The 27,936-nt window shown below is 50.9% G+C and overlaps 1 protein-coding gene across 1 annotated transcript in view; it reads right to left on the minus strand.

Moving 5' to 3' along the window:
- The window catches only part of LOC114510594, a 58,059-nt gene that overhangs the window by 10,308 nt on the left and 19,815 nt on the right, over positions 1-27,936 (minus strand). The window contains exons 2-6 of the mRNA XM_036012864.1: positions 19,500-19,883; positions 19,019-19,297; positions 18,758-18,805; positions 2,777-2,873; positions 2,421-2,499 (exon numbers count right to left, since the gene is read on the minus strand). Of these exons, the coding sequence (XP_035868757.1) occupies positions 2,421-2,499; positions 2,777-2,873; positions 18,758-18,805; positions 19,019-19,297; positions 19,500-19,883 (887 nt within the window). The remainder of the gene's footprint in view (positions 1-2,420; positions 2,500-2,776; positions 2,874-18,757; positions 18,806-19,018; positions 19,298-19,499; positions 19,884-27,936) is intronic.

Below are 27,936 nucleotides of genomic sequence, written 5' to 3' on the forward strand. Positions count from 1 at the left end.
CTTTCTGGGCTGTTGAGTGAACTGCAACGTTTCTCAGGAGGCTTTGCACTTCCTCTTCTTCTAGTCTCTCTTGAGCTCACTCCAACCAGGACATCTGCCTCCTCCTGGCCACCAGACCTGAGTTCCTCCACAGCAGCTCTGATACCACTCAGCTCCATGTCAATGGCCATTTCTCAGACCCTGTCTCACCAGACTTACTAACATTTGAGCAAACACGGGCAGTCTCTCCTCCTCAAAGTTTCACTCCCTTCTGGCCCCCAGGACCCAACCCCACACTCTCCCAGGCACTCATTTTTCTTCAGTGGTCTCCTTTCTGGGTCCACCATGTCTCCCTGACTCTAAACACTGGGGTGAGGGAGGGTCTCAGAGCTCTGTCTGCAGACCCCTTCTCACCTCGGTGGTGTCATCCACTATCAGACCTTGAGTGGAAGGTCCCCAAATCTCCGAACTTCCCACCTGCCGTCCCCTGAGCTCTGGACTCTGACTATCTATTTGTCATCTTCAGGTAAACATTTCAGATGCACCATAGACTTATGGTAACTGAAGCAGGGTTACTTCTTTCACACTGCACTCCTCCTTAGAGCTGGCCATTTTGGGAAATGGTAATTCAGTTCTTAAAGGTGACCACATGAAAGTCCTCCTTGGTGACTGTGGAAATTTATGGACATCTAGGACTCTCTATGGACCACTATGGCATCGCTGAACATCTATGACATCCATGCAGTCACCTCTGACACCAATGGCACCTGTGAGGTAGAAGCCATGGGCTGTCCTTGTTCCCACCACAAGGGCACCCCACATTCCATTGGCAAATCTGATCAACTCCATCTTCAAAATGTATCTAGAACCCAACTTTTTCACAACAAATTCATTGCTGTTCCCCTCACTGTCTGTCATATGGACTGACCTGTGCTCTCATATTCATGGGTAGAAACTCTAACTCCCAATGTGACTGTACTCAGCATTTGGGCCTTTGGAGAAGGATGCAATTTTAAAAGGGGTCATTAGGGCAGGACACAAAATGACTTAAATCTTCCAAAGAAGAAGAGGTAACTAAAATGTGTGGACACACAGAAAAGGCCATGAGAGGACCCAGAAAGAAGGTGACCATCAGCAAGCCAAGGAGAGAGTTTTCAGGAGAAACATTTACATCAATAATGTAATGATTTGTAAAAATACACATATTACCCAAGCAACTAGAACAGTTGACAAGGGGGGGGATATTTGCTGAAGGAAAAGATCAATGCTCAGGTGTTGTGAATCATAGGTTCAAAGACTTCATCGCGGTGCCCACATGGGTCAGAGTTCAATGTGCAAGTGAGAGCCAGAGCACAGAGGGTTAGCAGAAACTGGGTGGGTGACACAACCATGTGAAATGGTGGGGAGAGGCAGTGGGTGATGCTGAGATGCGAGTGAGCAGGCAAGTGTGGGAGTCAGGAGGCGCTGAAGGTGACCCTGGTTTTCCAGCCTCAAGTGCCAGACCAAGTGGCCTGGGCCTGGGCAGCTCACTGCATTTCGGACTTGGGTACAATGGGAAGGTGCTGTTTCACAGAAGCAATGCTAACGGGCGTGCAGGGAAGGAGAGATAGAGCGGTGAGGGGTAGGGTGGGCCCTGGCATCAGCAGGACAAGGGCTAAGAGGGGAGTTCAGCTTGAAGGGAATGGCTGTGCTAAGCTGTGTTCAGAAGAAGCACGGACAAGCTTTGCAGAGTCTTGGTGCAGGAAGAGCTGGTGGAGGACTGGGAGGGACAGAGACAGTTCTCTGATTGGGTGTCAGGGACAAGAAGACCAGCAGTGAGGTGCAGATCCAGCAGAAGTCTGTTTGTGGGAGTATTAACCACATCCTTCTTTGTTATGACACCAGGGGCGTTGCTCCCCTGGGGAAACTGTCCCTGCCAGAACTGGCCAATGGCTAGAGATAGGGAAGGACTTGCCTGCAGATGTCACAGGCACACGACAAACCAGCCAGTTCAAAGGGTACAACCCCCAAGACCCCCTTTATGGAGCTCTTCCACCCCAGCCCCTTCCCCTCCTGCCCTAATCCCACCAGGACCAGGAACCAGGCAACAAGAGGCAGCCCCTACACCTAGAGCCCACTGACATTATTCAAACCAGCCAGGCCCAAGCCTGCTTCTCCTGCCTCCCCTCCCCTCCCCCAGGGAACCCTCCATCAAGGATATGCCCACATGTCCCCCTCTCCCCTTCTGTCTGCATCTGGCTGGCCCTGGGGCTGGCCTGTTGGGCCCTGTAGTGTGGCTATCCCTCTGCCTCTTGGGAAGTGGGAGCAGTAAATGGTGGTACTTGGAGACCACCATTTTTGGAGACCCAATTTTTGTTCATGACAGCTGGAGCTCAACTGTGGGGCACCCAGGGAAGAGGGTAGGGTATGCAGGCTGCCCACCAGACACTCAGGTCACTCACCGTAGGAGCCACGGCAGTGTGGGTGTCGTCCACGCCGCCTGCTTCCCTGGCTGATGTCTCCCTGTGGGTCCTCTTCACTCTAGGGAAGAGACCAGGGTCTTTGACAGGTGGTCACTCTCTGAGGCTGGAGTGCGTGGCTAGGGTAGGTGCAGGGTGGGGCAGAGCAGGAACCTTCATAAGAAGACTTTCTAAACAGGTCCCCCTGAGTTTGGACGTCTGGGACCACAGCTGGGAACACACTGAAGGCTGGCTCAGCAGCAGGATTCTCAACAGTGCCACACCCCAGCCTTCCTCAGGGCCTCCCAAACCCTCCAGCTCCCACTCTGCACCTCGGGCCCACACCATATGCAGCTCACAGGAAGTAGGTGGCGCAGAGGCAGCCAGCCAGCAGTGCAGTGACACCAGCTCCCCCGATGGCCCCATGAACCACGCCTGCTCTGGTCTCTGGTTCCCCTGCACATGAGAGAGGCTCAGGGTGAGCTCCAAACTGAACGTGCAGGCTGTGTCCCTTCTCCTGGAGCATGAAGACAGGGGTGCCCCTCAGCTCCCATGCAGGCTCATCACCAAGGTCCCCAGAGCTGCAGTATGAGGGGCATGGTCTACACACACCACCTAGCCAGCCCCTATACTCCTGGACAGCACACCTCATTGCTTCTGATACCAGGTTCCTCTCCACCTGCGTGTCTCTGAGGCAGATGCGCCCTGGCTGCACAGAAACTTGCATCTCAGTGTTGCGTGGGCATTCCCGCAGAGACATGCAGAGAGCTGTGGGGTGCTGAGAGACCTGCCTCTCCTTCCTTCTTGGGAAGCATTCTGAATCTTCTCTCCTCATCCCCTCTGGCCCTGTCACTCAGAGTGGAAGGAGGCCTTCTTGCCTTCAGAAAGGGGCACAATCAGGGAGGTTCTCAGACTTTCTGGGAAACCCCGAACTGCTCTCTTGGTTTTACCTGTCCAGTCTCCCAGGAGCCTCACCCTCATGGTCAGGGTGGTGTCTCTGGGCACGACCTGCCTGATGGGACCAAACCAAATCCCTGTCCAGTGGGGGTGGGGACCAGATGCCTTCACCAATGGAAACAGGGCTGGGGGAGTGCTGGGCTCCAGAGACAGGCCCAGGTCAGGGCTAAGGGGTGGATAGTCACTAAATAGGTCAAAGAGATTATTCTGAGCACTGAAAACTCTCTGTGTGATGCTGTAAGGTGGACACAGCCCATCACACAAAGTCCAGATCCCTAGCACGTCCAGCACTACAAGAGGACCCTAAAGTAGATTGTGGGTTGTGGGTGATGGTGCCGAGTCACTGCAGGTTCATGGATTGTACACATGTCCCCTCGGGTGGTGGATGTGCTTGTAAGAAAGGGAGCGGCAGGTGTAGGGACAATCATTCCATCTTCTGCTGAGTCTCACTGTGCACCTGTAGCTGCTCTAAACACTGCATCTCTTGGAAAATGCCCCCAGAGTGGGTGACTGAAGGAAGGGCCTCCTTTAGGATGGGCAGAGAGGAGCTTGTGGGTCACCCTTGGGAGACAGCAGGAAAGGAGATTGGGATGAGGCCTGAAGGAGGTTCCTCCATCTAACCGGGTCCCATCCCTCTGTTGGACTCTGGGAGACTTGCTCTGAGTCAGGTGGGCACAGACCCCTCTTCAATCAACACCATATGGACAGGAGGCTCCTTCCCACCTGGGCTGTCTCCAGGGCAGACACTGATGGCTGCGTTGTGGGGGGCACCTGGGTCAAGAAGAGAGGGGTTTCCTCTTCAGTGGGTGGGACGGGATGAGACACATGCAGGCATCACCCCATCCTCAGATATCACAGAAATGCAGGACACACAGGGCTGTGCCCTCTGGGTTTCCTGGTCAGCCAGGCCTCCAGGACAAAGGCACCTGCACAGCAGCCTGGCTCTCCTGCTCCCACACCCTCAGGCACCCTGCTGTCTGACCCACACCACTCACAGGTGACGTTGAGCTGGATGGTGGTCTCCACAGTCACACCCACTAGAGGGAACTGCACCTGACAGGTGAGGTTGGTCCCATGGTCCTGAGGCCGTGGGGTGAGAGTGAGCACAGAGGACAGGTGGGTCCTGGGGCCCAGGAAGGTGTGAGCAGCTGACATCCAGGAGAAGAGGGGGGGTGTGCCCCGCGCACAGGCCCAGGGCACACAGCAGGTCAGGTTTGTGGGGCGGCCAGACTCCAGGGTCCCCGGGATGAGGATGTCAGGTGTGTGGTTGAGGGCTGGTGAGCAGAAGAGGAGAAAGGGGATTCAGAGTGTGGGTCCCAGGTGCATCCCTGAGAGAAGCCTGAGGCCTTGGTCCAGATCCTCCCCCTGAGCCCCAACATGCTGTTCCCCCACCCCCTCACAGGATGGGCCCATCCCAGCCCTGCCCCAGGGCCACTGTGAACTTCCCTGTGGCCTCTCTGGGAGCCTGTTCCTTACCCGTCACATGCACAGTGAACTTGTTCTGTGTGAAAGAATGTCTTACAGTAGTTCCTCTCTCCACCCTAAAAAAGTAGTTTCCCTCATCAGTCCTCTTGGCATCTCTGATGTCCAGGGAGCAGTTGTAGCTCCCAGGATCCCCAAGGAGGAAGAATCGGCCCTGGGTCTCCTCCTGCACTTGACGATCTTGTTTGTTTGTGGCTGCAGGGGGATCTTGTAATTCCTTAGCCCCTTCCCGGAACCAGTAGCCATAAGCCGGGGGAGGATTGTACCAGGAGGACCATGGATACTGAAATGAGCAGGGCACAGAGACGCACAGACCCTCCTGCACCGTCACCGGCCCCTGTACTGTCAGCTTGTATCTTCCATCCTGAGCCAGGGACCCTGTGGAGAAAGCAGGGTCAGCAGCTGCCCTCACCCACCCACAGCCTTCCCCTCAGGCTCTCACCTGCCCACAGCAGAGCCAACAGCAGCCACAGCATTGCTGACAAGGAGGGTGTTTGGCTCCTGTGGGTGAAAAAGATGAAGGCTGTGGGAGGGGTCAGAGGGGAGACCACGGAAGCTGGGAGGAGCACGGGATCTCGTGTGTTAAGAAAAGAGGAACTTCTGAGCCAACATGCGTCCCTTTCTGCACAGGGCCTGTGGATACCCGGCCGCCCAGATATGCTGGCCACCTGCCCAGAGTAGAGCAGAAGGGGATCCCACCTCAAGTTCTGCCCCCTCAGGGGCTCCCCTGTAGCCCAGAGCTGGACCACGACCTCTTTGTATGCGCCTGTGACTCTCCTAAGGGCTCTCCATCAGAGGGGCTGGTCAACCCCCTGCCTGAGCAGGAGTCAGAGCCTCATCTGGGAGCTGTGCTGGGTCCCACAGTGTGTAGGACTCGTGATGTTCCTGTGAGAGTCAGGGAGAGGGGAAGTGGGGGTCCCTGTGAGGAGAAGGCAGTGCTCACTCACTCACTCACTCATTCATTCATTCACAAGCACTCGGTGCGCATCTGAGTGTCGGCTGGTTAAGAGAAGACGAGAGGGGATCCGTGGACCTGCTCTGTGTCCCAGAGAAAGTCCCCACCACAGACATCCCTCCCTTCCAACACAGGAAGGCTGTGGTCACTGGGGAGTTGTCGAAATTTCGGCTCACACACTGGGTATTTTCTAAAAATTGAAGTGTGGGGTGTTTTAAAAATCTAGCATGCTGAGGAACTGCAAGACTGTTTTGCAAAGTAGATGCACAGTTCTGCAGTAGAGAGCAAAGGAAAAGAGATCCGTTTTCTTCCCAAAGTTCTTCTTTGTGTTTTAGTTTTTTTGTAACAGTCAACTTACAGAATCATGGGGAAACTTTCTTCTGTCATTTAATTTATATTTATCTCATATTGGTAATATTGAACATATTTTCATGCATTTCTTGACCATTTATATGTCTTTATAGGAATGTCTACTCAAATAATTGGGCAAATTGTAAGTAAGGTTCTTTCTTTTTTTGTGTGTGTGGTTGTTGTAAATGACTATTTTTCTACAGTGGGGTTTATTTTTTGATTATTGCTTCACATGAATATCTTGGATATATTCTGGGTTCAAGTCGTTCATGAAGTCTATATTGTAGATATTTTTCTCCAAGTCTGTAAGTTTTCCTTTAAATCTCTTAAGAGTGGCTTTTGTAGAACAGCAAGCTCCTCTTCCCCCAGACATGTGCTCCTCATGAGGTAACCCTCTACTGCATCAGGATGTGGAAGAACAGGGCAAACTAAGTCCAGAGGGCAGAAGGGGACATTAATGAGGGGCAGCAGGTCACTTGGGCAGTGCAGAGGGTGAATATTGGCCACCCAAAGAGACCCTGGTACCTGCAAACACTACCTGATCAGGAAAAGGGTCTTTGCCAATGGGATTGAGGTGAGGATATTGACCTGGAAAGGATTCTCCTGTCAGGGTTGGTCCCTGAATGTAGTCACAGAGGTCATCCAAGGGAGACATAGCACATGACTTTCTGCACACAGAGCAGGATGAGGCAGTGTGTCCAGGGGACAGGCTGCAGTGACCGAGGCACCAACCAAGGATGGCCGAGAGCCCCAGCCCCTGGGAATGACAAAGGTGGACTCTCCCCTTTAGTCTTTGAGGGTGTGAGTCCCAGCAACCATTGGATTTACACACCTCAGAACTCATTTCTCATCACGGGGTTCAGGATGTGTGACCCCAATATGTGATACCTAGTGTTTCTCTGTTCCAGGGGTCTCAGTCGAGATCTTAGAAGGGTACAGGGAAAAGATATTCAATATCTTACCCAAATTCATAGCCCCCAAATCTAAGAGAATAAAACTTATATTTAAAGGCACCGAGTGTATGGTCATTTGTTTCAATGGCCTCAGGAAAGCAACACAGGCAGGAATTCATGGGTCACCTCTGGGAAAAAACAGAGAATAAATCAAGAAAACTCCCCTTTCACTGGACCCACTCCTCTGTTCCTCTTTGAAGAGAAACTTCTCAGAGGGTTTTCTGGACCTTGGGATCCCAAATCCCCTCCTCCAGTTCCTTCTTGATCCTGCTCCAATCACATCTTCACAGCTTTCCCACCAACCACTGAGACCCAGTGATGACATGTTTTCTTGTGTCTTGTCTTCTCTGTGGACCGCCAGAGCCTGTGCTCCCTCACCACTGCCACCCTCTCACACTGACACCTGTGCCCCCATCTCCAGTCCTGACCACTTCCTCATGTTCATCATTCGCACCAGCTCTCTCAGTGATGTCCCCTGGTGGTCATGAGGTGACTTCTCAGAATGAATGTCCCCTTAAAACCCCTCTCTGGTCCCTGAAACACAAGCCCTCCTTTCTCTGGCTCAGTGCTGTAGTGTCTTCAGTGATTTAAATTCCATCCTCTTATCTCCAGAATGACAGTTTCTGGATGACATGGATTTTGGTGCTGGATTCACAGTTGCATCCCCAGTGTCTACAAGATTGCACACAGCAGGGGTTCAGTCACATTACCAAAGAAGCTATAAATAAACAAATAACTATTATGTTGTTCAAAACCACGTAAAAATTACTCACACACGTGGATATATAAGAATCTGAAGTGAAGGGCATTTTAGTAGGAGGAAGTGTACATGCAAAGTCTCAGAGTCACAAAGGACATAGCCCAGCTGGGTGTAGAGATGGTGTGAGATTCTGGAAGAGGGTGGAATCCAGTGGAGAGTCCAGCAGGGCAGAGGCAACACTAACCCTAAATCCAGCCTGTGGAGTTTGTTCCTCGTCCCTGGCCACGGAAAGAAAACGTCGCTGATCAAACCATGTGAGACATGGATGACAGGGGTCTGCCAACACAGTCCCTTGGCCTAAGCTGAGGACTGAAGTGGAAACAGGTCCTGGGTTTGGAGTGGGAGGCACATTGCTGGGTTGGAGACCCAGGAAGAGATGAGGCCCTGGAGTGACCAGGGTAGGATGGGAAAGAGATGGACATTCAGCTGAGCTGTGATAAGAAGGAAGGGTGGACAACACTTAGTGATATATTGAATCACAAAGAAAGAAGGGAGGGCACTGTGTCACCTGTGTGACTAAGACTCCAGAAAGGGGTGGGTTTGGGGAGGAAGATGGCAGCTCGGCTCTAACCATGCTCAGCAGAGCAATCCCAGGGTCCATCCTGGAGATGGTGTCATGGGAATGCTTGGTAGTGAGACCCCTGAGTCACTCACCTGAGACATCAACCTGAGACTGTGTTTGCATTTTTCATGCCCCTTGTGGGCCTTGTCACCTTCCTCTTGTGGTACCTGATTCTGAGAGAAGGGACCAGGGTTTTCTAGTCTGGTTGGGTCAGAGTGTAGTGGGCAGCAGACCCAACCCCATTTCTTTCTCAAGGGATACAGGAGAGAGTGAAGTGGGGGAGGGCAAGCTTCCTAGATTATCTTGAGCACAGTAGGTGCCTCCTGGCCTGGACACTCACGAAGGCTGTCGACCTGGGGTCCTGACCCATCACCCCTTCACCTCCTGCCAACACTACCCCTGATTCATCAGTATCCCTGGCCCTGGGTCTGGACTCAGCCACGTGCCCCTTGCGCTCCCCTCCCCTCCCTCCCCACCGGGACAGGGCTTACTTGAGGACAATGAGGGAGAATAGGAGGAGCAGGGTCTTAGCAGCTGCTTCCACAATGGCGACCAGCACCACCCCTGCCCCAGACCCTGGTTTCCCTGCAGGGAAGAGAGACAAGGAGGGAGTCACCTGCTCAGTGTCAATCTTGTGTCCTTTGGCTCCACTGGGAATCTGGAGGTCGTCCTCCAGGACTTCCTCTATCCATATACACAGGACTGCCTGTGCCTTCACCCCTGACCCTGCCCTGACCCCTTGCAGTGGGACAGAAAATATAAGGCCTAGTTTGGGATTCCTCAAAATAAAACATTGTGTTCATTAATTAAAGCTACGGAGAAAATGAAAAGCCAACCCATTTAATGGGAGAAATATTTGAAAATCCTAGATTTGATAAGGCTTATTATCCAGCACATATGAAGAACTCTTACAGTCCTGGCTGGCAGCTCAGTTGGTTAGAGCATCATTCTAAAGTGCCACGGTTGTGGGTTCGATCCCTGGTGAGGACAGATACAAGAAGCAACTAATGAATCTGTTAATAGTTTAACAACAAATTGGTGTCTCTCTCTCTCTCTGTCTCTATTGCCCTGTTTCTAAAATTGATTTACAATATAAATCTTAAACAAAAAACATTCTCACAAGTCAAAAACAGAAAATCAAACAACCCAATTACAAAGTGCACAAAGGACTTGAAAAAATTATCTTCAGAGATGAATACAAATGAGCAGTAACTCCACAAGACAATAAATGGATTCAATGTTATTACACACAAATGCAAATCAAAGGTGTGCTAAAATAGCCCTTTACCCCAACTTGTGACCTATAATATTTTTCAAGGAGAATAAAAATGCAGGTCACTGTGGGAAGAAATGCGAAGGCTTACACTTTGTTTTTGGGAACCTGCAATGAAGCTGCCATCATGGAAATCAGTCTGCAGTTCCTTCTAATAGTGACACACAGACACCACCCTGTGACCCAGCAATTCCACTCCCAGGCATATGTGGAAAAAACATATGTTCCAACAACAAAAAAAGCATAACCAATATTGACAGCATTGATCTCACCATCAAAACTGGAAACACCCAAACATTTGCCTACTGATGAATGGATGAATGTGACACATCAGTACAATGGGGTGTTAGTAAAAACTACGTACAGAAGTTGTGTTATGGAATTGTCCACCTGAGCCTATATGATAGTATTAACCAGTGTGACCTCAATACATTCACTGAAAAATTAAAAAAAAAACAAAGTAAAAAATAAGAATAAAGACATTAAAGATGATAGGAGGGAAACTAAACGTGAGCCCAGTGGATTCATCATGAGAAGGTTGATCAGGAGCCCTGACCAGCTGCTCTGCATGTGGGAGGTGCCTTGTTCTCTGGGTGCCACTGACAGGGGCTGGGGGAGTCATCGGTTTGGGAATGGCTAGTTTGAAAGCTGCTCACAGTAACCAGGGGGAAGAGGAAGAAGAGGGACCACTCTGTTCAGAGGGTGCTGGCCACCTGGGTGAATCCAGGGTGAGGGAGACTCCTGGCCCTGCCCTGGCTAGAAACAGGTCATGTTCCCTACAGCCCATTACAGGCTCCTTCCTACCTGGGCTGTCTCCTGGACTGACACCAAATGCTGGGTTCTGGGGGGCACCTGGGACAGGAAGAGAGGGTGGAATGGAGTCAGACACTTGCAGGTAGCCTCCCATTCTTAGAGATGACAGAAATAAAAGCTGGGCAATGCTCTGTCCTCTGGGTCCCCTGCTGAGCCACCCTCCAGGACAAAGGCACCTGCACAGCAGCCTGGCTCTCCTGCTCCCACACCCTCAGGGACCCTGCTGTTCTGGCCCAGCACTCACAGGTGACATTGAGCTGGATGGTTCTCTCCATAGTCACACCTGCTGCAGGGAACTGCACCTGGCAGGTGAGATTGGTCCCGTGGTCCTGAGGCCATGGGGTGAGGGTGAGCACAGAGGACAGATGGGTCCTGGGACCCAGGGAGGTGTGAGCAGCTGATGTCCAAGAGAAGAGGGGGGCATGCCCCACTCACAGCCCAGGGCACACAGCAGGTCAGGTGCGTGGGGCGGCCAGACTCCAGGTTCTCCAGGATGAGGATGTCAGGTGTCAGGTTGAAGGCTGGTGAGAAGAGGGGACAGGGGATTCAGAGTGGGGGTCCCAGGTGCAGCCCTGAGAGAAGCCTGAGGCCTTGGTCCAGATCCTCCCCCTGAGCCCCAACGTGCTGAACCTTCAACCCACTCCCAGGATGAGCACATCGCAGCCCTGCCCTGGGGCCACCATGAACTTCCTTGTGGCCTCTGAGGGGGCCCGTTTCTTACCCATTACATGCACAGCGAACTTGTTCTGTGTGAAAGAATGTCTTACAGTAGTTCCTCTCTCCACCCTAAAAAAGTAGGTTCCCTCATCAGTCCTCTTGGCGTCTCTGATGTCCAGGGAGCAGTTGTAGCCCCCGGGATCCCCAAGGAGGAGGAATCGGCCCTGGATCTCCTCCTGCATTTGATGATCTTGTTTGTTTGTGGCTGCAGGAGGATCTTGTAATTCCTTAGCCCCTTCTCGGAACCAGCACCCGTAAGTGGGGGCAGGATTATACCGGGAGGGCCATGGATGCTGAAATGAGCGGGGCACAGAGACACACAGGCCCCCCTGCACCATCACAGACCCCTGTACTGTTAGGTTGTATCTTCCATCCTGAGCCACAGACCCTGTGGGGAAAGCAGGGTCAGCAGCTGCCCTCACCCACCCACAGCCTTCCCCTCAGGCTCTCACCTGTCCACAGCAGGGCCAGCAGTAGCAGCAGCATCATTGATAATGAGGGTGTCTGGTTCCCATCGGTGAAAAAGATGAAGGCTGTGGGAGAGGTGCTGTGGTGAGACCATGGAAGCTGGGAGGAGCACGAGATCTTCTTTGTTTACAAAAGAGGAACCTCAGAACTAAAGCACATCCCTCTGTATGGGGCCTGTGGACACCCGGCATCCCAGATATGCTGGCCACCTGCCCAGAGTAGAGCAGAAGGGGAGCCCACCTCAAGTCCTGCCCCGTTCAGGGGCTCCCCTGCAGTCCTGGAGCTGGACCATGACCTCTTTGTATGGTACGTGACTCTCCTAAGGGCTCTCCATCAGAGGGGCTGGTCAACCCCCTGCCTGAGCAGGAGTCAGAGTCTCATCTGGGAGCCGTGCTGGGTCCCACAGGGTGTTGGACTCGTGATGTTCCTGTGGGGGTTGAAGAGAAGGGAGGTGGGGGTCCCTGTGAAGCAAAGGCAGTGCTCACTCACTCATTCATTCATTCGTTCACTCAGTCATTAATTAATTCATTCACCAGCACTCAGTGAGCATCTAAATGTTGGGTGGCTGAAGACAAGACAAGAAGGGACCCGTGGACCTGGTCCAGGTCCCTGACAAAGTCCCCACCACAGACATTCCTCCCTCCCAACACAGGAAGGCTGTGTTCACTGGAGAGTTTACCCCATTTCCTGCTCACATACTGTTTTTTTTTCTAAAAATACGAGTGTGGGGTATTTTAAACATCGACCATGAGGAGGAACTGCAAGACTGTTTTCCATACATGCACAGCTCTGCAGTGGAGAGCAAATCACAAGAAGTCCATTTCTTTCATATTTCTTCTCATAGTTCTTTCATTTTTTAGTGTTTTGGTAATAGTAAACTTACAGAATCATGGTGAAACTTCCTTATGTGATTTAATTTAAATTTATCTCTTATTGGTAATGTTGAACCTATTCTCATGTATTTATTGATCATTTGTATGACTTTATAGGAATGTCTACTAAAATAATTGGGCAAATTGTAAGTAGGATTCTTTCTGGGTTTTTGTTGTTGTTGTTGTTGTTGATGACTATTTTTCTATAATGGAATTTATTTTTTGATTATTGCTTCACATGAATATCTTGGATATATTCTGGGTTCAAGTCGTTCATGAAGTCTATATTATAGATATTTTTCTCTAAGTCTGTAACTTTTCCTTTAAATCTCTTAAGAGTGGCTTTTGTAGAACAGCAAGCTCCTCTTCCCAGACATGTGACCCTCATGGGGTAACCCTCTAAGGCATCAGGATGTGGGAGAACAAGGCAAACTAAGTGTGGAGGGTGTAAGGGGACATTGATGAGGGGAAGCAGGTTACTTGGGCAGTGCAGAGGGTGAATATTGGCCACCAAAAGTCAGGGTGGTACTTGCAAACACTACCTGATGAGGAAAAGGGTCTTTGCAGATGGAACAGAGGTGAGGATATTGACCTGGAGAGAATCCTTCCTTGTCAGGGTTGGTCCCTGAATGTAGCCACACGTGTCCTCCAAGGGAGACACAGCAGGTGACTCTCTGCACACAGAGCAGGATGAGGCCGTGTGTCCAGGGGACAGGCTGCAGTGACCTGGACACCAACCAAGGGTGGCTGAGAGCCACAGTCCCTGGAAATCACAAAGGTGGACTCTCCCCTGGAGCCCGTGAGGGCATCAGTCCCACTGACCACTGGATTTCCACACATTAGAACTCATTTCTGTTCACGGGTATCACAAAATATGACCCCAAGTGTGGACACCTACACCTAGTCTTTCTCTGTTTCAGGGGTCTTAGTGAAGAACTTAGAAGGACAGAATGAGAAGGTATTTTACTTCCTGCATGAACTTCTGGCCCCAAGAACCAAGAGATTAAAACTTTACGACTTCCGGCAAGATGGAGGAATAGGTGGACGTACCGTACCTCCTCGTACAACCAAGATTAGAAAACCAATAATTTACAACAATAATTTACTATCAGAATAACACCCAGATCTGGCAGAGGATTTATCTGAATGGAAGTCGGACAGCCAAGAAGTTGAAGTAGACGCGTTCATCGGACTGGTAGGAGAAGACGAGCCGGGCGGGTGAGCGCGGGGCTGGCTCGGGTCGGCAGCGCGCGGAGGTCAGGGGAAGGTTTGGCGCGAAATCGGCGCAAAAGCCATCCTGGGCGCAAGAACACAGCGGTGATCCCTGAGTATGCAAGCTGCGGCTGGCAGACCCAGAGGGGTAGCGATTGTGGACCAGGGCAGAACTCGAGGCCCAGAAGCCCAGACAAGGGTCTGAGTCCAGGGAAACGGAACTACCGCCATTGTTTTCTCCCGTCCCGCTCCCGCCCCACCCTCACATATAACGTCACAATCTAGCGACTGGGGTGCCCAGCCCCGGTGAGCACCTAAGGCTCCGCCCCCCACCCTAACAAGAGCAACCAGACCGGGGGAAAAAAAAAGGAGAGACAGGGGGGAAAAAAATATGTTTTCAACAGAGCAGATCAGTCCCCCAGGACTCATCCTTTTGAGCGACCAAGAATTAGCCAATCTATCAGATGCACAGTTCAAAACACTGGTGATCAGAAAGCTCACGGAACTGATTGATTTTGGACGAAATTTAGATGAAAGAATGCAGATTACCATAAAACAGATGCAGGAAGACATGCGGAGGAGAGCCAATAGTGAAGGGAAGGAATATGAGTCTCAGAACAATGCAGTGGACCAGAAGGAAGATAGAATCAACCAAGCAGGAAAGCATGATGAAATAAGAATTCAAAAAATTGAGGAAAAGATTAAGAGCATCCAAGACACCTTTAAACGTTCCAATATCCGAATTATAGGGGTACCAGAATCGGAAGGGGAAAAGCAACAAATTGAGCACGTATTTGAACAAATAATAAAGGAGAGCTTCCCCAATCTGGCAAAGGGAACAGTCTTCCAAGAAATCCAAGAAGCTCAGAGAGCCCCAAAGAACTTGGACCCAAGAAGAAACACACCAAGGCACATCATAATTACATTAGCCAAGGTAAAAACGAAGGAGAGAATCCTAGAAGCAGCAAGAGGTAAGGGGACAGTCACCTACAAAGGAGTTCCCATCAGACTGTCAGCTGATTTCTCCAAAGAGACCTTAGAGGCAAGAAGGGGCTGGAAAGAAATATTCCAAGTCATGAAAGACAAGGACCTACATCCAAGATTGCTCTATCCAGCAAAGCTCTCATTTAGAATGGAAGGACAGATAAAGTGCTTATCAGATAAGGTCAAGTTAAAGGAGTTCATCATCACCAAGCCCTTATTTTATGAAATGCTAAAGGGACTTATGTAAGAAAAGAAGATAAAGAAAAGACGTGTATAGTAAAAGGACAGCAAACTCACAAATGTTAACAACCACACCTAAAGCAAAACCAAAAGAAACTAAGTAAACAATTAGAACAGGAACAGAACCACAGAAATGGAGGGCACATGGAGGGTTAGCAGCAGGGGGGTGGGAGGAGGAGAGAGGGGTAAAAGGTATAGAGAATAAGTAGCATAGAATGTAGGTTGAAAATGGATAGGGGGAGGGCAAGAATAGTACGGGAAATGTAGAAACTAAAGAACTCACAAGTATGACACATGGACATGAACTAAAAGGGGAAATGTGGGTGGCAGGGGGGTACAGGGTGGAGGGGAGAGAAGAGGGGAAATGGGACAACTGTAATAGCATAATCAATAAAATATATTTAAAAAAATGTTAAAAAAAACTTTACAAAAAAAGGCTCTGAGTGTGTGGTAACTTGTTTAAATGGCCTCAGGAATGTAACACAGGCATAAATTCACAGGGCACCTCTGGGAAAAAAACAGAGAAGGAACCGAGAAAGGACCTCCTTCTCCAGACCCACTCCTCTGTTCCTCTTTGCAAACAAACTTCTCAGGGGTCTGGAACCTGGGATCCAATATCCCCTTCTCCATTTCCTTCTTGATCCTGCTCCAATCACATCTTCACAGCTTTCCCACCAGCCACTGAGAGTCAGTGATGATGTGCTATCTTGTGCCTTGTCTTCTCTGTGGGCCGCCAGAGCCTGTCCTCCCTCACCACTGCCACCCTCTCACACTGACACCTGTGCCCTCATCTCCAGTCCTGACCACCTCCTCATGTCCATTGTTCACACCAGCTCTCTCGCTGATGTCCCCGGTGTTCATGAGGTGCCTTCTCAGAATGAACGTTCCCTCAAAACCCCTCTCTGGTCCCTTAAACACAGGCCCTCCCTTCTGTGGCTCAGTGCTCTACTGTCTTCAGTCAGTTAAATTCTATCCTCTTGTCTCCAGAATGACAGCTTCTGGATGACATGGATTTTGGTGCTGAGTTCACGTCGCATCCCCAGTGTGTACAACACTGCACATGGTAGGGGTTCAGTCACACTACTAAAGAGGCTATAAATGAACAAATAACTATTGGTTTGTTCAAAACTACATAGGAATTACACACACACTTTGAGGTGTAAGAATCTGAAGGGAATGGCATTTCAGCAGGAGGAGCAACACATGCAAATTCTCAGAGCCACAGAGGTCCTGGCCCGGCTGTGTACGGAGATGGTGTGAGATTCCAGAAGAGGGTGGAACACAGCGGAGAGTCCAGTGTAGGGCACAGGCCATGCCAGCCCCAGATCCAGCTTGTGGAGATTGTTTCTCATCCCCGGCCACAGAGAGGAATCGTCCTTGTTAAAACTGTGGGCATGTGGAGGATAGGTGTGTGTGAAGACAGTTGGGAGGCCTGGGTTGAAGACAGAGGTCATCACAGGACTTTTGGGGGTTCATAGGCCCAGGAAGAGATGAAGATCCAGGAACAACCAGGGTCAGGATGGGGAGGAGATGGACATCGACTTGAGCTGTGATAAGAAGGAAGGGTGGACAACGCTTAGTGATTTCTTGTATCACCAAGAAGGAAGGGAGGCCACTGTGTCATCTGTGTGACAAGGACCCTGTAAAGAAGTAGGTTTGGGCAAAAATGGTAGGTCAAGTATAACCATACTGAGCAGAGCAATCCCAGGGACTATCCTGGAGGTGGTGTCACTGGAATGTTGGGTAGTGAGAATCCTGAATCACTCACCTGGGACATTAACCCGATTCTGTGTTTGTATCTTTCATGCCCCTTGTGAGCCTTGTCACCTTCCTCCTGTGGTACCTGACTCTGAGAGAAGGGACCAGGGTTTTCCAGTCTGGTTGGATCAGGGAGCAGTGGGCAGCAGACCCAACCCCTTGTCTCTTTCTCAAGGGACAGAGAGGAGAGTGAAGTGGGGGAGGGAAAGTCTCACAGGTTATGTGGAGCACAGTAGGTGCCTCCTGGTCTGGACACTCATGAAAGCTGTCCACGTGGGGTCCTCACCCACCATCCTTTTACCTCCTGCCAGCACAACCCCTGATTCATCAGTGTCCTGGGCCTTCACCCTGGACTCAACTACGGGCCCCTTGCCCTCCCCTCCTCTACATCCCCTCTAGGGTAGAGCTCACATGAGGACAATAAGGCAGAGAAGGAGGAGCAGGGTCTTAGCAGCTGCTTCCACAATGGCCACCAGCACCACCACTGCCCTGGTCCCTGATTTCCCTGCAGGAAAGAGAGACAAGGAGGGAGTCACCTGCTCAGTGGCAATCTCGTGTCCTTTGGCTCCACTGGGAATCTGGAGGTCGTCCTCCAGGCCTTCCTGTATCCATAGACTGGGGACTGCCTGTGTCTTTACCCCTGACCCTGCTCTGACGCCCAGCTGTTGGACAGAAAATAAAAAGCCTCAGTTGGGATTCATCAAAAGAAAACATCCTGTTCATTAATTAACTCTATGGAGCAAGTGAAAAGCCAACCCATTTAATGGGAGAAATATTTGATAATCCTAGACCTGGTAAGGCTTATTATCCAGCACATATGAAGAACTCTTACAGTCCTGGCTGGTGGCTCAGTTGGTTAAAGCATCATCCCAATGTGCACTTGTTGTGGGTCACATCCCTGGTCAGGGCTCATACAAGAAGCAACCAATGAATCCATAAATAATTGTAACAACAAATCGATGTTTCTATCTCTCACTATGTCTCCCCCTCTCTCTAAAATCGATTTACAGTATATCTCAAACAAAAAACAGTCCTACAGCTCAACAACAGAAAGTCAAGCAACCCCATTGAAAATGGGCAAAGGACTTGAAAAAATTGTCTTCAAGATGAATACAAATGAGCAGTAACTACACAGGAAATAAATGGCTTCGTTGTTATTACACACAAGTGCAAATCAAAGAGGTGCCGAAACAGCCCTTGACCTCCACTCGTGACCTGTAATATTTTTCAAGGAGAATAACAATGCAGGTCACTGTGGGGAGAAATGGGAAGGCTTATACTTTGCTTTTGGGAACCTGAAATGAAGCTGCCACCGTGGAGATCAGTCTGCAGTTTCTTCTAACAGTGACACACAGACACCACCCTGTGACCCAGCAACTCCACTCCCAGGTATATGCCCAAGAACATATGTTCCAACAAAAACAGCATAACCAGTATTCACAGCAGTGATCTCACCATCAAAAATGGAAACAGCCAAGCATCTGTCTACTGATGAATGGCTGAATGTGACACATCGGTACAATGGGGTGTTATCAAATAGTATGTACAGAAGTTGTGTTATGGGATTGTCCACCTGAGCCTATATGATAGTATTAACCAGTGTCACCTCAATAAGTTCAATGAAAAAGTTAAAAAAAAAAGAAAAACATTAAGAATAAAGACATTAAAGATGATAGCACAAAAACTAACTGTGAGCCTAGGGGACTCATCAGGAGAAGGTCTATCAGGAGCCCCGAGAGGCTGCTCTGCATGTGGGAGGTGCCTTGTTCTCCTGGCGCAGCTGACAGGGGCTAGAGAGTCCTTGGTTTGGGGGTGGCCAGTTTGACAGCTGCTCATAGTGTCCAGGGGGAGGAATTAGAAGAGGGAGCACTCTGTTCTTAGGGTGCTGGGCACCTGGGTGAACCAGGCTGAGGGAGACTCCTGGCCCTGCCCTGACTTGGAAGAGGCCGAGCTCCCTGCAGCCCATAAAGGGCTCCTTCCTACCTGGGCCGTCTCCTGGGATGACACCAATTGCTGGGTTCTGGGGGGCACCTGGGACAGGAAGACAGGGTGGGATGGGGTGAGACATGTGTAGGTAACTCCCCATCCCCCATCATCAGAGACCACAGAAATGCAGGACACACAGGGCTGTGCCCTCTGGGTCCTCTGCTGAGCCAGGCCTCCAGGACAAAGGCACCTGCACAGCAGCCTGGCTCTCCTGCTCCCACACCCTCAGGGACCCTGCTGTTCTGACCCAGCACTCACAGGTGACGTTGAGCTGGATGGTTCTCTCCACTGTCACTCCCGCTGCAGGAAACCTCACCTGACAGGTGAGGTTGGTCCCATGGTCCTGGGGCCGTGGGGTGAGAGTGAGCACAGAGGACAGGTGGGTCCTGGGTCCCAGGGATGTGTGAGCAGCTGATGTCCAAGAGAAGAGGGGGGGTGTGCCCTGCTCACAGGCCCAGGGCACAGAGCAGGTCAGGTTCATGGGGTGGCCACACTCCAGGGTTCCTGGGATGAGGATGTCAGGTGTGTGATTGAGGGCTGGTGAGAAGAAGTGGGGACAGAAGGTCAGGAGTGGGGGGTCCCAGGTGCGGCCCTGAGAGAAGCTGAGGCTTTGGTCCAGATCCTTCCTCTGAGTCTCAACGTGCTGTTCCCCCTCCCCCTAACAGGATGGGCCCATCTCAGCCCTGCCCCAGGGCCACCGTGAACTTCCCTGTGACCTCTCTGGGAGCCGTTTCCTTACCCGTCACATACACGGTGAGCAAGTTCCTTTTGTATGAATATTGCACGGGACTTCCTCTCTCCACTCGAAAAAAGTATGTTCCCTCATCGGTCCCCCTGGCATCTCTGATGTCCAGGGAGCAGTTGTAGCTCCCAGGATCCCCAAGGAGGAAGAATCGGCCCTGGGTCTCCTCCTGCACTTGACGATCTTGTTTGTTTGTGGCTGCAGGGGGATCTTGTAATTCCTTAGCCCCTTCCCGGAACCAGTAGCCATAAGCCGGGGGAGGATTGTACCAGGAGGACCATGGATACTGAAATGAGCAGGGCACAGAGACGCACAGACCCTCCTGCACCGTCACCGGCCCCTGTACTGTCAGCTTGTATCTTCCATCCTGAGCCAGGGACCCTGTGGAGAAAGCAGGGTCAGCAGCTGCCCTCACCCACCCACAGCTTCCCCTCAGGCTCTCACCTGCCCACAGCAGAGCCAACAGCAGCCACAGCATTGCTGACAAGGAGGGTGTTTGGCTCCTGTGGGTGAAAAAGATGAAGGCTGTGGGAGGGGTCAGAGGGGAGACCACGGAAGCTGGGAGGAGCACGGGATCTCGTGTGTTAAGAAAAGAGGAACTTCTGAGCCAACATGTGTCCCTTTCTGCACAGGGCCTCTGGACACCCGGCCGCCCAGATATGCTGGCCACCTGCCCAGAGTAGAGCAGAAGGGGATCCCACCTCAAGTTCTGCCCCCTCAGGGGCTCCCCTGTAGCCCAGAGCTGGACCATGACCTCTTTGTATGGGCCTGTGACTCTCCTAAGGGCTCTCCATCAGAGGGGCTGGTCAACCCCCTGCCTGAGCAGGAGTCAGAGCCTCATCTTGTTGCTCATGGGTCACCGGCCAGCAGTGACCACGGAACGCTGTGGATGGCTCGCTGAAAAACACGTGAGAAACAAACACACACACATGCACAGAGACAACCAGGTCCTGTGTGGAAGTAGGGACAGAAATGGCCACCCCCCCCTAGTGGGGAGGGCCCTGATTTACTGCACACACTTGCTTTTATTGGGCTCATTTTGCATAATAATTCAGGTAAAGTACAGTACTTATCAGGGGGAAGTAAGGAACTATAGAAAACAAGGAACTTTGCTGGTTTACTGAGTCGGGGTCAAAGAGCTGTAAGACTTTGAGGAACAAACTTCCTCCTTGGACCCTTCTTATTCAACTGAGAGCATTCTAAACAAAGCAGGTTTCACAGTAATTTACATGTTCTTTATTAGGCCTGATCACCCGGGGAATCTGCCCTTTCAGCACAGAGCTATACCACCCTGTCATTGTTTCAGGCTTAGCAAGGAACTAAGGCAATAAGGAGATTTTCTCCCAGACAATGAGAACTCAGGCTATGTCAAAGCCGAGGAGCGAGGGTCCATCACCCTCTTACGCTGCAGCCCCCCAAGTCCTTCTTTTGGGGGGCCTCCCAAAGTGATCGTGCCTGGCTTAGGTCATTCCCTGCGTGGGGAATCTTACCCGTCTTTGGCTAACCGACCAAGCTTTTTGGGGTTCAGCAGCAGAAGCAGCATTCCTGCCAGGGAGACAAGCCCTTGCCTCCTTGCTGGCTTACGGTTCCAAGGGCGTTCCCTTAGCCTTAGCCTAGGTGGGGGTTTCAGCTTCTGATACCAGTCAGGGCGGTTCCCAACATCATCTGGAAGCTGTGCTGGGTCCCACAGTGTGTAGGACTCATGATGTTCCTGTGAGAGTCAGGGAGAGGGGAAGTGGGGGTCCCTGTGAGGAGAAGGCAGTGCTCACTCACTCACTCACTCATTCATTCATTCACAAGCACTCGGTGAGCATCTGAGTGTCGGTTGGTTAAGAGAAGACAAGAGGGGATCCGTGGACCTGCTCTGTGTCCCAGAGAAAGTCCCCACCACAGACATCCCTCCCTTCCAACACAGGAAGGCTGTGGTCACTGGGGAGTTGTCGAAATTTCGGCTCACACACTGGGTATTTTCTAAAAATTGAAGTGTGGGGTGTTTTAAAAATCTAGCATGCTGAGGAACTGCAAGACTGTTTTGCAAAGTAGATGCACAGTTCTGCAGTAGAGAGCAAAGCAAAAGAGATCCGTTTTCTTCCCAAAGTTCTTCTTTGTGTTTTAGTTTTTTTGTAACAGTCAACTTACAGAATCATGGGGAAACTTTCTTCTGTCATTTAATTTATATTTATCTCATATTGGTAATATTGAACATATTTTCATGCATTTCTTGACCATTTATATGTCTTTATAGGAATGTCTACTCAAATAATTGGGCAAATTGTAAGTAGGGTTCTTTCTGGGTTTTTGATGTTGTTGTTGTTGTTGTTGTTAATGACTATTTTTCTATAATGGAATTTATTTTTTGATTATTGCTTCACATGAATATCTTGGATATATTCTGGGTTCAAGTCGTTCATGAAGTCTATATTATAGATATTTTTCTCTAAGTCTGTAACTTTTCCTTTAAATCTCTTAAGAGTGGCTTTTGTAGAACAGCAAGCTCCTCTTCCCAGACATGTGACCCTCATGAGGTAACCCTCTAAGGCATCAGGATGTGGGAGAACAAGGCAAACTAAGTGTGGAGGGTGTAAGGGGACATTGATGAGGGGAAGCAGGTTACTTGGGCAGTGCAGAGGGTGAATATTGGCCACCAAAAGTCAGGGTGGTACTTGCAAACACTACCTGATGAGGAAAAGGGTCTTTGCAGATGGAACAGAGGTGAGGATATTGACCTGGAGAGAATCCTTCCTTGTCAGGGTTGGTCCCTGAATGTAGCCACACGTGTCCTCCAAGGGAGACACAGCAGGTGACTCTCTGCACACAGAGCAGGATGAGGCCGTGTGTCCAGGGGACAGGCTGCAGTGACCTGGACACCAACCAAGGGTGGCTGAGAGCCACAGTCCCTGGAAATCACAAAGGTGGACTCTCCCCTGGAGCCTGTGAGGGCATCAGTCCCACTGACCACTGGATTTCCACACATTAGAACTCATTTCTGTTCACGGGTATCACAAAATATGACCCCAAGTGTGGACACCTACACCTAGTCTTTCTCTGTTTCAGGGGTCTTAGTGAAGAACTTAGAAGGACAGAATGAGAAGGTATTTTACTTCCTGCATGAACTTCTGGCCCCAAGAACCAAGAGATTAAAACTTTACAAAAAAAGGCTCTGAGTGTGTGGTAACTTGTTTAAATGGCCTCAGGAATGTAACACAGGCATAAATTCACAGGGCACCTCTGGGAAAAAAACAGAGAAGGAACCGAGAAAGGACCTCCTTCTCCAGACCCACTCCTCTGTTCCTCTTTGCAGAAAGACTCCTCAGGGGTCGGGACCCTGGGATCCAATATCCCCTCCTCCAGTTCCTTCTTGATCCTGCTCCAATCACATCTTCACAGCTTTCCCACCAACCACTGAGAGCCAGTGATGATGTGCTTTCTTGTGCTTTGTCTTCTCTGTGGGCCGCCAGAGCCTGTCCTTGCTCACCACTGCCACCCTGTCACAGTGACACCTGTGCCCTCATCTCCAGTCCTGACCACCTCCTCATGTCCATTGTTCACACCAGCTCTCTCGCTGATGTCCCTGTTGATCATGAGGTGCCTTCTCAGAATGAACATCCCCTCAAAACCCCTCTCTGGTCCCTTAAACACAAGCCCTCCCTTCTGTGGCTCAGTGCTCTACTGTCTTCAGTCAGTTAAATTCTATCCTCTTGTCTCCAGAATGACAGCTTCTGGATGACATGGATTTTGGTGCTGAGTTCACGTCGCATCCCCGGTGTCTACAGCACTGCACATGGTAGGGGTTCAGTCACACTACTAAAGAGGCTATAAATGAACAAATAACTATTGGTTTGTTCAAAACTACATAGGGATTACACACACACTTTGAGGTGTAATAGTCTGAAGGGAATGGCATTTCAGCAGGAGGAGCAACACATGCAAATTCTCAGAGCCACAGAGGCCCTGGCCCGGCTGGGTTCGGAGATGGTGTGAGATTCCAGAAGAGGGTGGAATCCAGGGGAGAGTCCAGTGTAGGGCACAGGCCATGGCAGCCCCAGATCCAGCCTGTGGAGATTGTTTCTCATCCCCGGCCACAGAGAGGAATTGTCCTTGTTAAAACTGTGGGCATGTGGAGAATAGGTGTGTGTGAAGATAGTTGGGAGGCCTGGGTTGAAGACAGAGGTCATTGCAGGACTTTGGGGGGTTCATAGGCCCAGGAAGAGATAAAGATCCAGGAACAACCAGGGTCAGGATGGGGAGGAGATGGACATCGACTTGAGCTGTGATAAGAAGGAGGGGTGGACAACATTTAGTGATTTCTTGTATCACCAAGAAGGAAGGGAGGCCACTGTGTCATCTGTGTGACAAGGACCCTGTAAAGAAGTAGGTTTGGGCAAAAATGGTAGGTCAAGTACAACCATACTGAGCAGAGCAATCCCAGGGACTATCCTGGAGGTGGTGTCACTGGAATGTTGGGTAGTGAGAATCCTGAATCACTCACCTGGGACATTAACCCGATTCTGTGTTTGTATCTTTCATGCCCCTTGTGAGCCTTGTCACCTTCCTCCTGTGGTACCTGACTCTGAGAGAAGGGACCAGGGTTTTCCAGTCTGGTTGGATCAGGGAGCAGTGGGCAGCAGACCCAACCCCTTGTCTCTTTCTCAAGGGACAGAGAAGAGAGTGAAGTGGGGGAGGGAAAGTCTCACAGATTATGTGGAGCACAGTAGGTGCCTCCTGGTCTGGACACTCATGAAAGCTGTCCACGTGGGGTCCTCACCCACCATCCTTTTACCTCCTGCCAGCACAACCCCTGATTCATCAGTGTCCTGGGCCTTCACCCTGGACTCAACTACGGGCCCCTTGCCCTCCCCTCCTCTACATCCCCTCTGGGGCAGAGCTCACATGAGGACAATAAGGCAGAGAAGGAGGAGCAGGGTCTTAGCAGCTGCTTCCACAATGGCCACCAGCACCACCACTGCCCTGGTCCCTGATTTCCCTGCAGGAAAGAGAGACAAGGAGGGAGTCACCTACTCAACGGCAATCTCATGTCCTTTGGCTCCACTGGGAACCTGGAGGTCGTCCTCCAGGCCTTCCTGTATCCATAGACTGGGGACTGCCTGTGCCTTTACTCCTGACCTTGCCCTGACCCCCGGCTGTTGGACAGAAAATAAAAAGCCTCAGTTGGGATTCATCAAAAGAAAACATCCTGTTCATTAATTAACTCTATGGAGCAAGTGAAAAGCCAACCCATTTAATGGGAGAAATATTTGATAATCCTAGATCTGGTAAGGCTTATTATCCAGCACATATGAAGAACTCTTACAGTCCTGGCTGGTGGCTCAGTGGTTAAAGCATCATCCCAATGTGCCAATGTTGTGGGTCACATCTCTGGTCAGGGCACATACAAGAAGCAACCAATGAATCCATAAATAATTGTAACAACAAATCGATGTTTCTATCTCTCACTATGTCTCCCCCTCTCTCTAAAATCGATTTACAGTATATCTCAAACAAAAAACAGTCCTACAGCTCAACAACAGAAAGTCAAGCAACCCCATTGAAAATGGGCAAAGGACTTGAAAAAATTGTCTCAAGATGAATACAAATGAGCGGTAACTACACAGGAAATAAATGGCTTCGTTGTTATTACACACAAGTGCAAATCAAAGGGGTGCCGAAACAGTCCTCCACCTCCACTTGTGACCTGTAATATTTTTCAAGGAGAATAACAATGCAGGTCACTGTGGGGAGAAATGGGAAGGTTTATACTTTGCTTTGGGGAACCTGAAATGAAGCTGCCACCGTGGAGATCAGTCTGCAGTTTCTTCTAACAGTGACACACAGACACCACCCTGTGACCCAGCAACTCCACTCCCAGGTATATGCCCAAGAATATATGTTCCAACCAAAACAGCATAACCAGTATTCAAAGCAGTGATCTCACCGCCAAAAATGGAAACAGCCAAATGTCTGTCTACTGATGAATGGCTGAATGTGACACATCGGTACAATGGGGTGTTATCAAATAGTATGTACAGAAGTTGTGTTATGGAATTGTCCACCTGAGCCTATATGATAGTATTAACCAGTGTCACCTCAGTAAGTTCAATGAAAAAGTTTAAAAAAAAAGAAAAAAAAATTAAGAATAAAGACATTAAAGATGATAGCACAAAAACTAACTGTGAGCCTAGGGGACTCATCAGGAGAAGGTCTATCAGGAGCCCCGAGAGGCTGCTCTGCATGTGGGAGGTGCCTTGTTCTCCTGGCACAGCTGACAGGGGCTGGAGAGTCCTTGGTTTGGGGGTGGCCAGTTTGACAGCTGCTCATAGTGTCCAGGGGGAGGAATTAGAAGAGGGAGCACTCTGTTCTTAGGGTGCTGGGCACCTGGGTGAACCAGGGTGAGGGAGACTCCTGGCCCTGCCCTGACTTGGAAGAGGCTGAGGTCCCTGCAGCCCATAAAGGGCTCCTTCCTACCTGGGCCGTCTCCTGGGATGACACCAATTGCTGGGTTCTGGGGGGCACCTGGGACAGGAAGACAGGGTGGGATGGGGTGAGACATGTGTAGGTAACCCCATCATCCCCCATCCCCCATCATCAGAGACCACAGAAATGCAGGACGCACAGGGCTCTGTCCTCTGGGTCCCCTGCTGAGCCAGGCCTCCAGGACAAAGGCACCTGCACAGCAGCCTGGCTCTCCTGCTCCCACACCCTCAGGGACCCTGCTGTTCTGACCCAGCACTCACAGGTGACATTGAGCTGGATGGTTCTCTCCATAGTCACTCCCGCTGCAGAAAACCTCACCTGACAGGTGAGGTTGGTCCCATGGTCCTGGGTCCGTGGGGTGAGAGTGAGCACCGAGGACAGGTGGGTCCTGGGTCCCAGGGATGTGTGAGCAGCTGATGTCCAAGAGAAGAGGGGGGGTGTGCCCTGCTCACAGGCCCAGGGCACAGAGCATGTCAGGTTCATGGGGTGGCCACACTCCAGGGTTCCTGGGATGAGGATGTCAGGTGTGTGATTGAGGGCTGGTGAAAAGAAGTGGGGACAGAAGATCAGGAGTGGGCGTCCCAGGTGTAGCCCTGAGAGAAGCCTGAGGCCTTGGTCCAGATCCTCCCTCTGAGCCCCAACATGCTGTTCCCCCTCCCCCTCCCAGGATGGGGCCATCCCGGCCATGCCCTGGGGCCATCGTGAACTTCCCTATGGCCTCTCCTGGAGCCTGTTCCTTACTCGTCACATTCACAGTGAGCTTGTTCTCTTTGTAACTGTGTTTCACAAAGTGCCCTCTCTCCACCCTGAAGAAATATGTCCCTGTGTCTCTTCTCCGTGCATCTCTGATGTCCAGGGAGCAGCTGTAGTTGCTGGGATCCCGAAGGAGGAGGAATCGGCCCTGGGTCTCCTCCTGCACTTTACGATCTCGGTTGTTTGAAGCCACAGGGGCATCTGAGTTAGGATTAGCCCCATCCAGGAACCAGTAGCCATACGCAGGGTAAGCAGTATACCAGTGGAACTTCCAGTGGTGGAATGAGCAGGGCACAGAGACACACAGGCCCTCCTGCACCATCACAGACCCCTGTACTGTTAGGTTGTATCTTCCATCCTGAGCCAGGGACCCTGTGGGGAAAGCAGGGTCAGCAGCTGCCCTCACCCACCCACAGCCTTCCCCTCAGGCACTCACCTGTCCACAGCAGGGTCAGCAGCAGCAGCAGCAGCAGCATCACTGACAAGGAGGGTGTCTGGTTCCTGTGCGTGAAACAGAGTGAAGGCTGTGGGAGGGGGGCTGTGGGGAGACCACTGACGCTGAAGGGAGCACGAGATCTTGTTTGTTTACAAAAGAGGAACCTCAGACCCAAAGTGGGTCCTTCTCTGCACAGAGCTGGGGGCACCCGGAAGCCCAGACATGCTGGCACCCAGGGAAGAGCACACAGGGAACTAACTCTGAGTTGTGCCCACCTCGGGGCTCCCCTGAAGCACTAGAGCAGGACCAGGATCTGTGAGTACAGACACGTGAGTCTCCTAAGGGCCCCCATTAGAGGGGCTGGTGAACCCCTGCCTGAGCAGGAGTCACAGCCTCATCTGGGAGCTGTGCTGGGTTTCACAGGGTGTGGGACTCGTAATGTTCCTGTGAGAGTTGGGGAGAAGGGAAATGGGGGTCCCTGGGAGGAGAAGGCAGCACTCACTCACTCATTCATTCAGTTATTCAGTCATTCATTCACTCACTCATTCATTCATTCACCAGCACTCGGTGAGCATCTAAGTGTTGGTTGGCTGAAGACAAGACAAGACAAGAAGGGATCTGTGGACCTGGTCCATGTCCCTAAGAAATCCCCAGCACAGACATCCCTTCCTCCCAAAACACAAAGGCTGTTGACCACGTTTCCTTCTCACATAGTGTTTTTTTTCCTAAAAATACGAGTGTGGGGTGTTTTAAAAATTTAACATGAGGAGGACA

Source organism: Phyllostomus discolor, chromosome 12 (genome assembly GCF_004126475.2).
Source record: "Phyllostomus discolor isolate MPI-MPIP mPhyDis1 chromosome 12, mPhyDis1.pri.v3, whole genome shotgun sequence".
NCBI classification, from domain to species: domain Eukaryota; kingdom Metazoa; phylum Chordata; class Mammalia; order Chiroptera; family Phyllostomidae; genus Phyllostomus; species Phyllostomus discolor.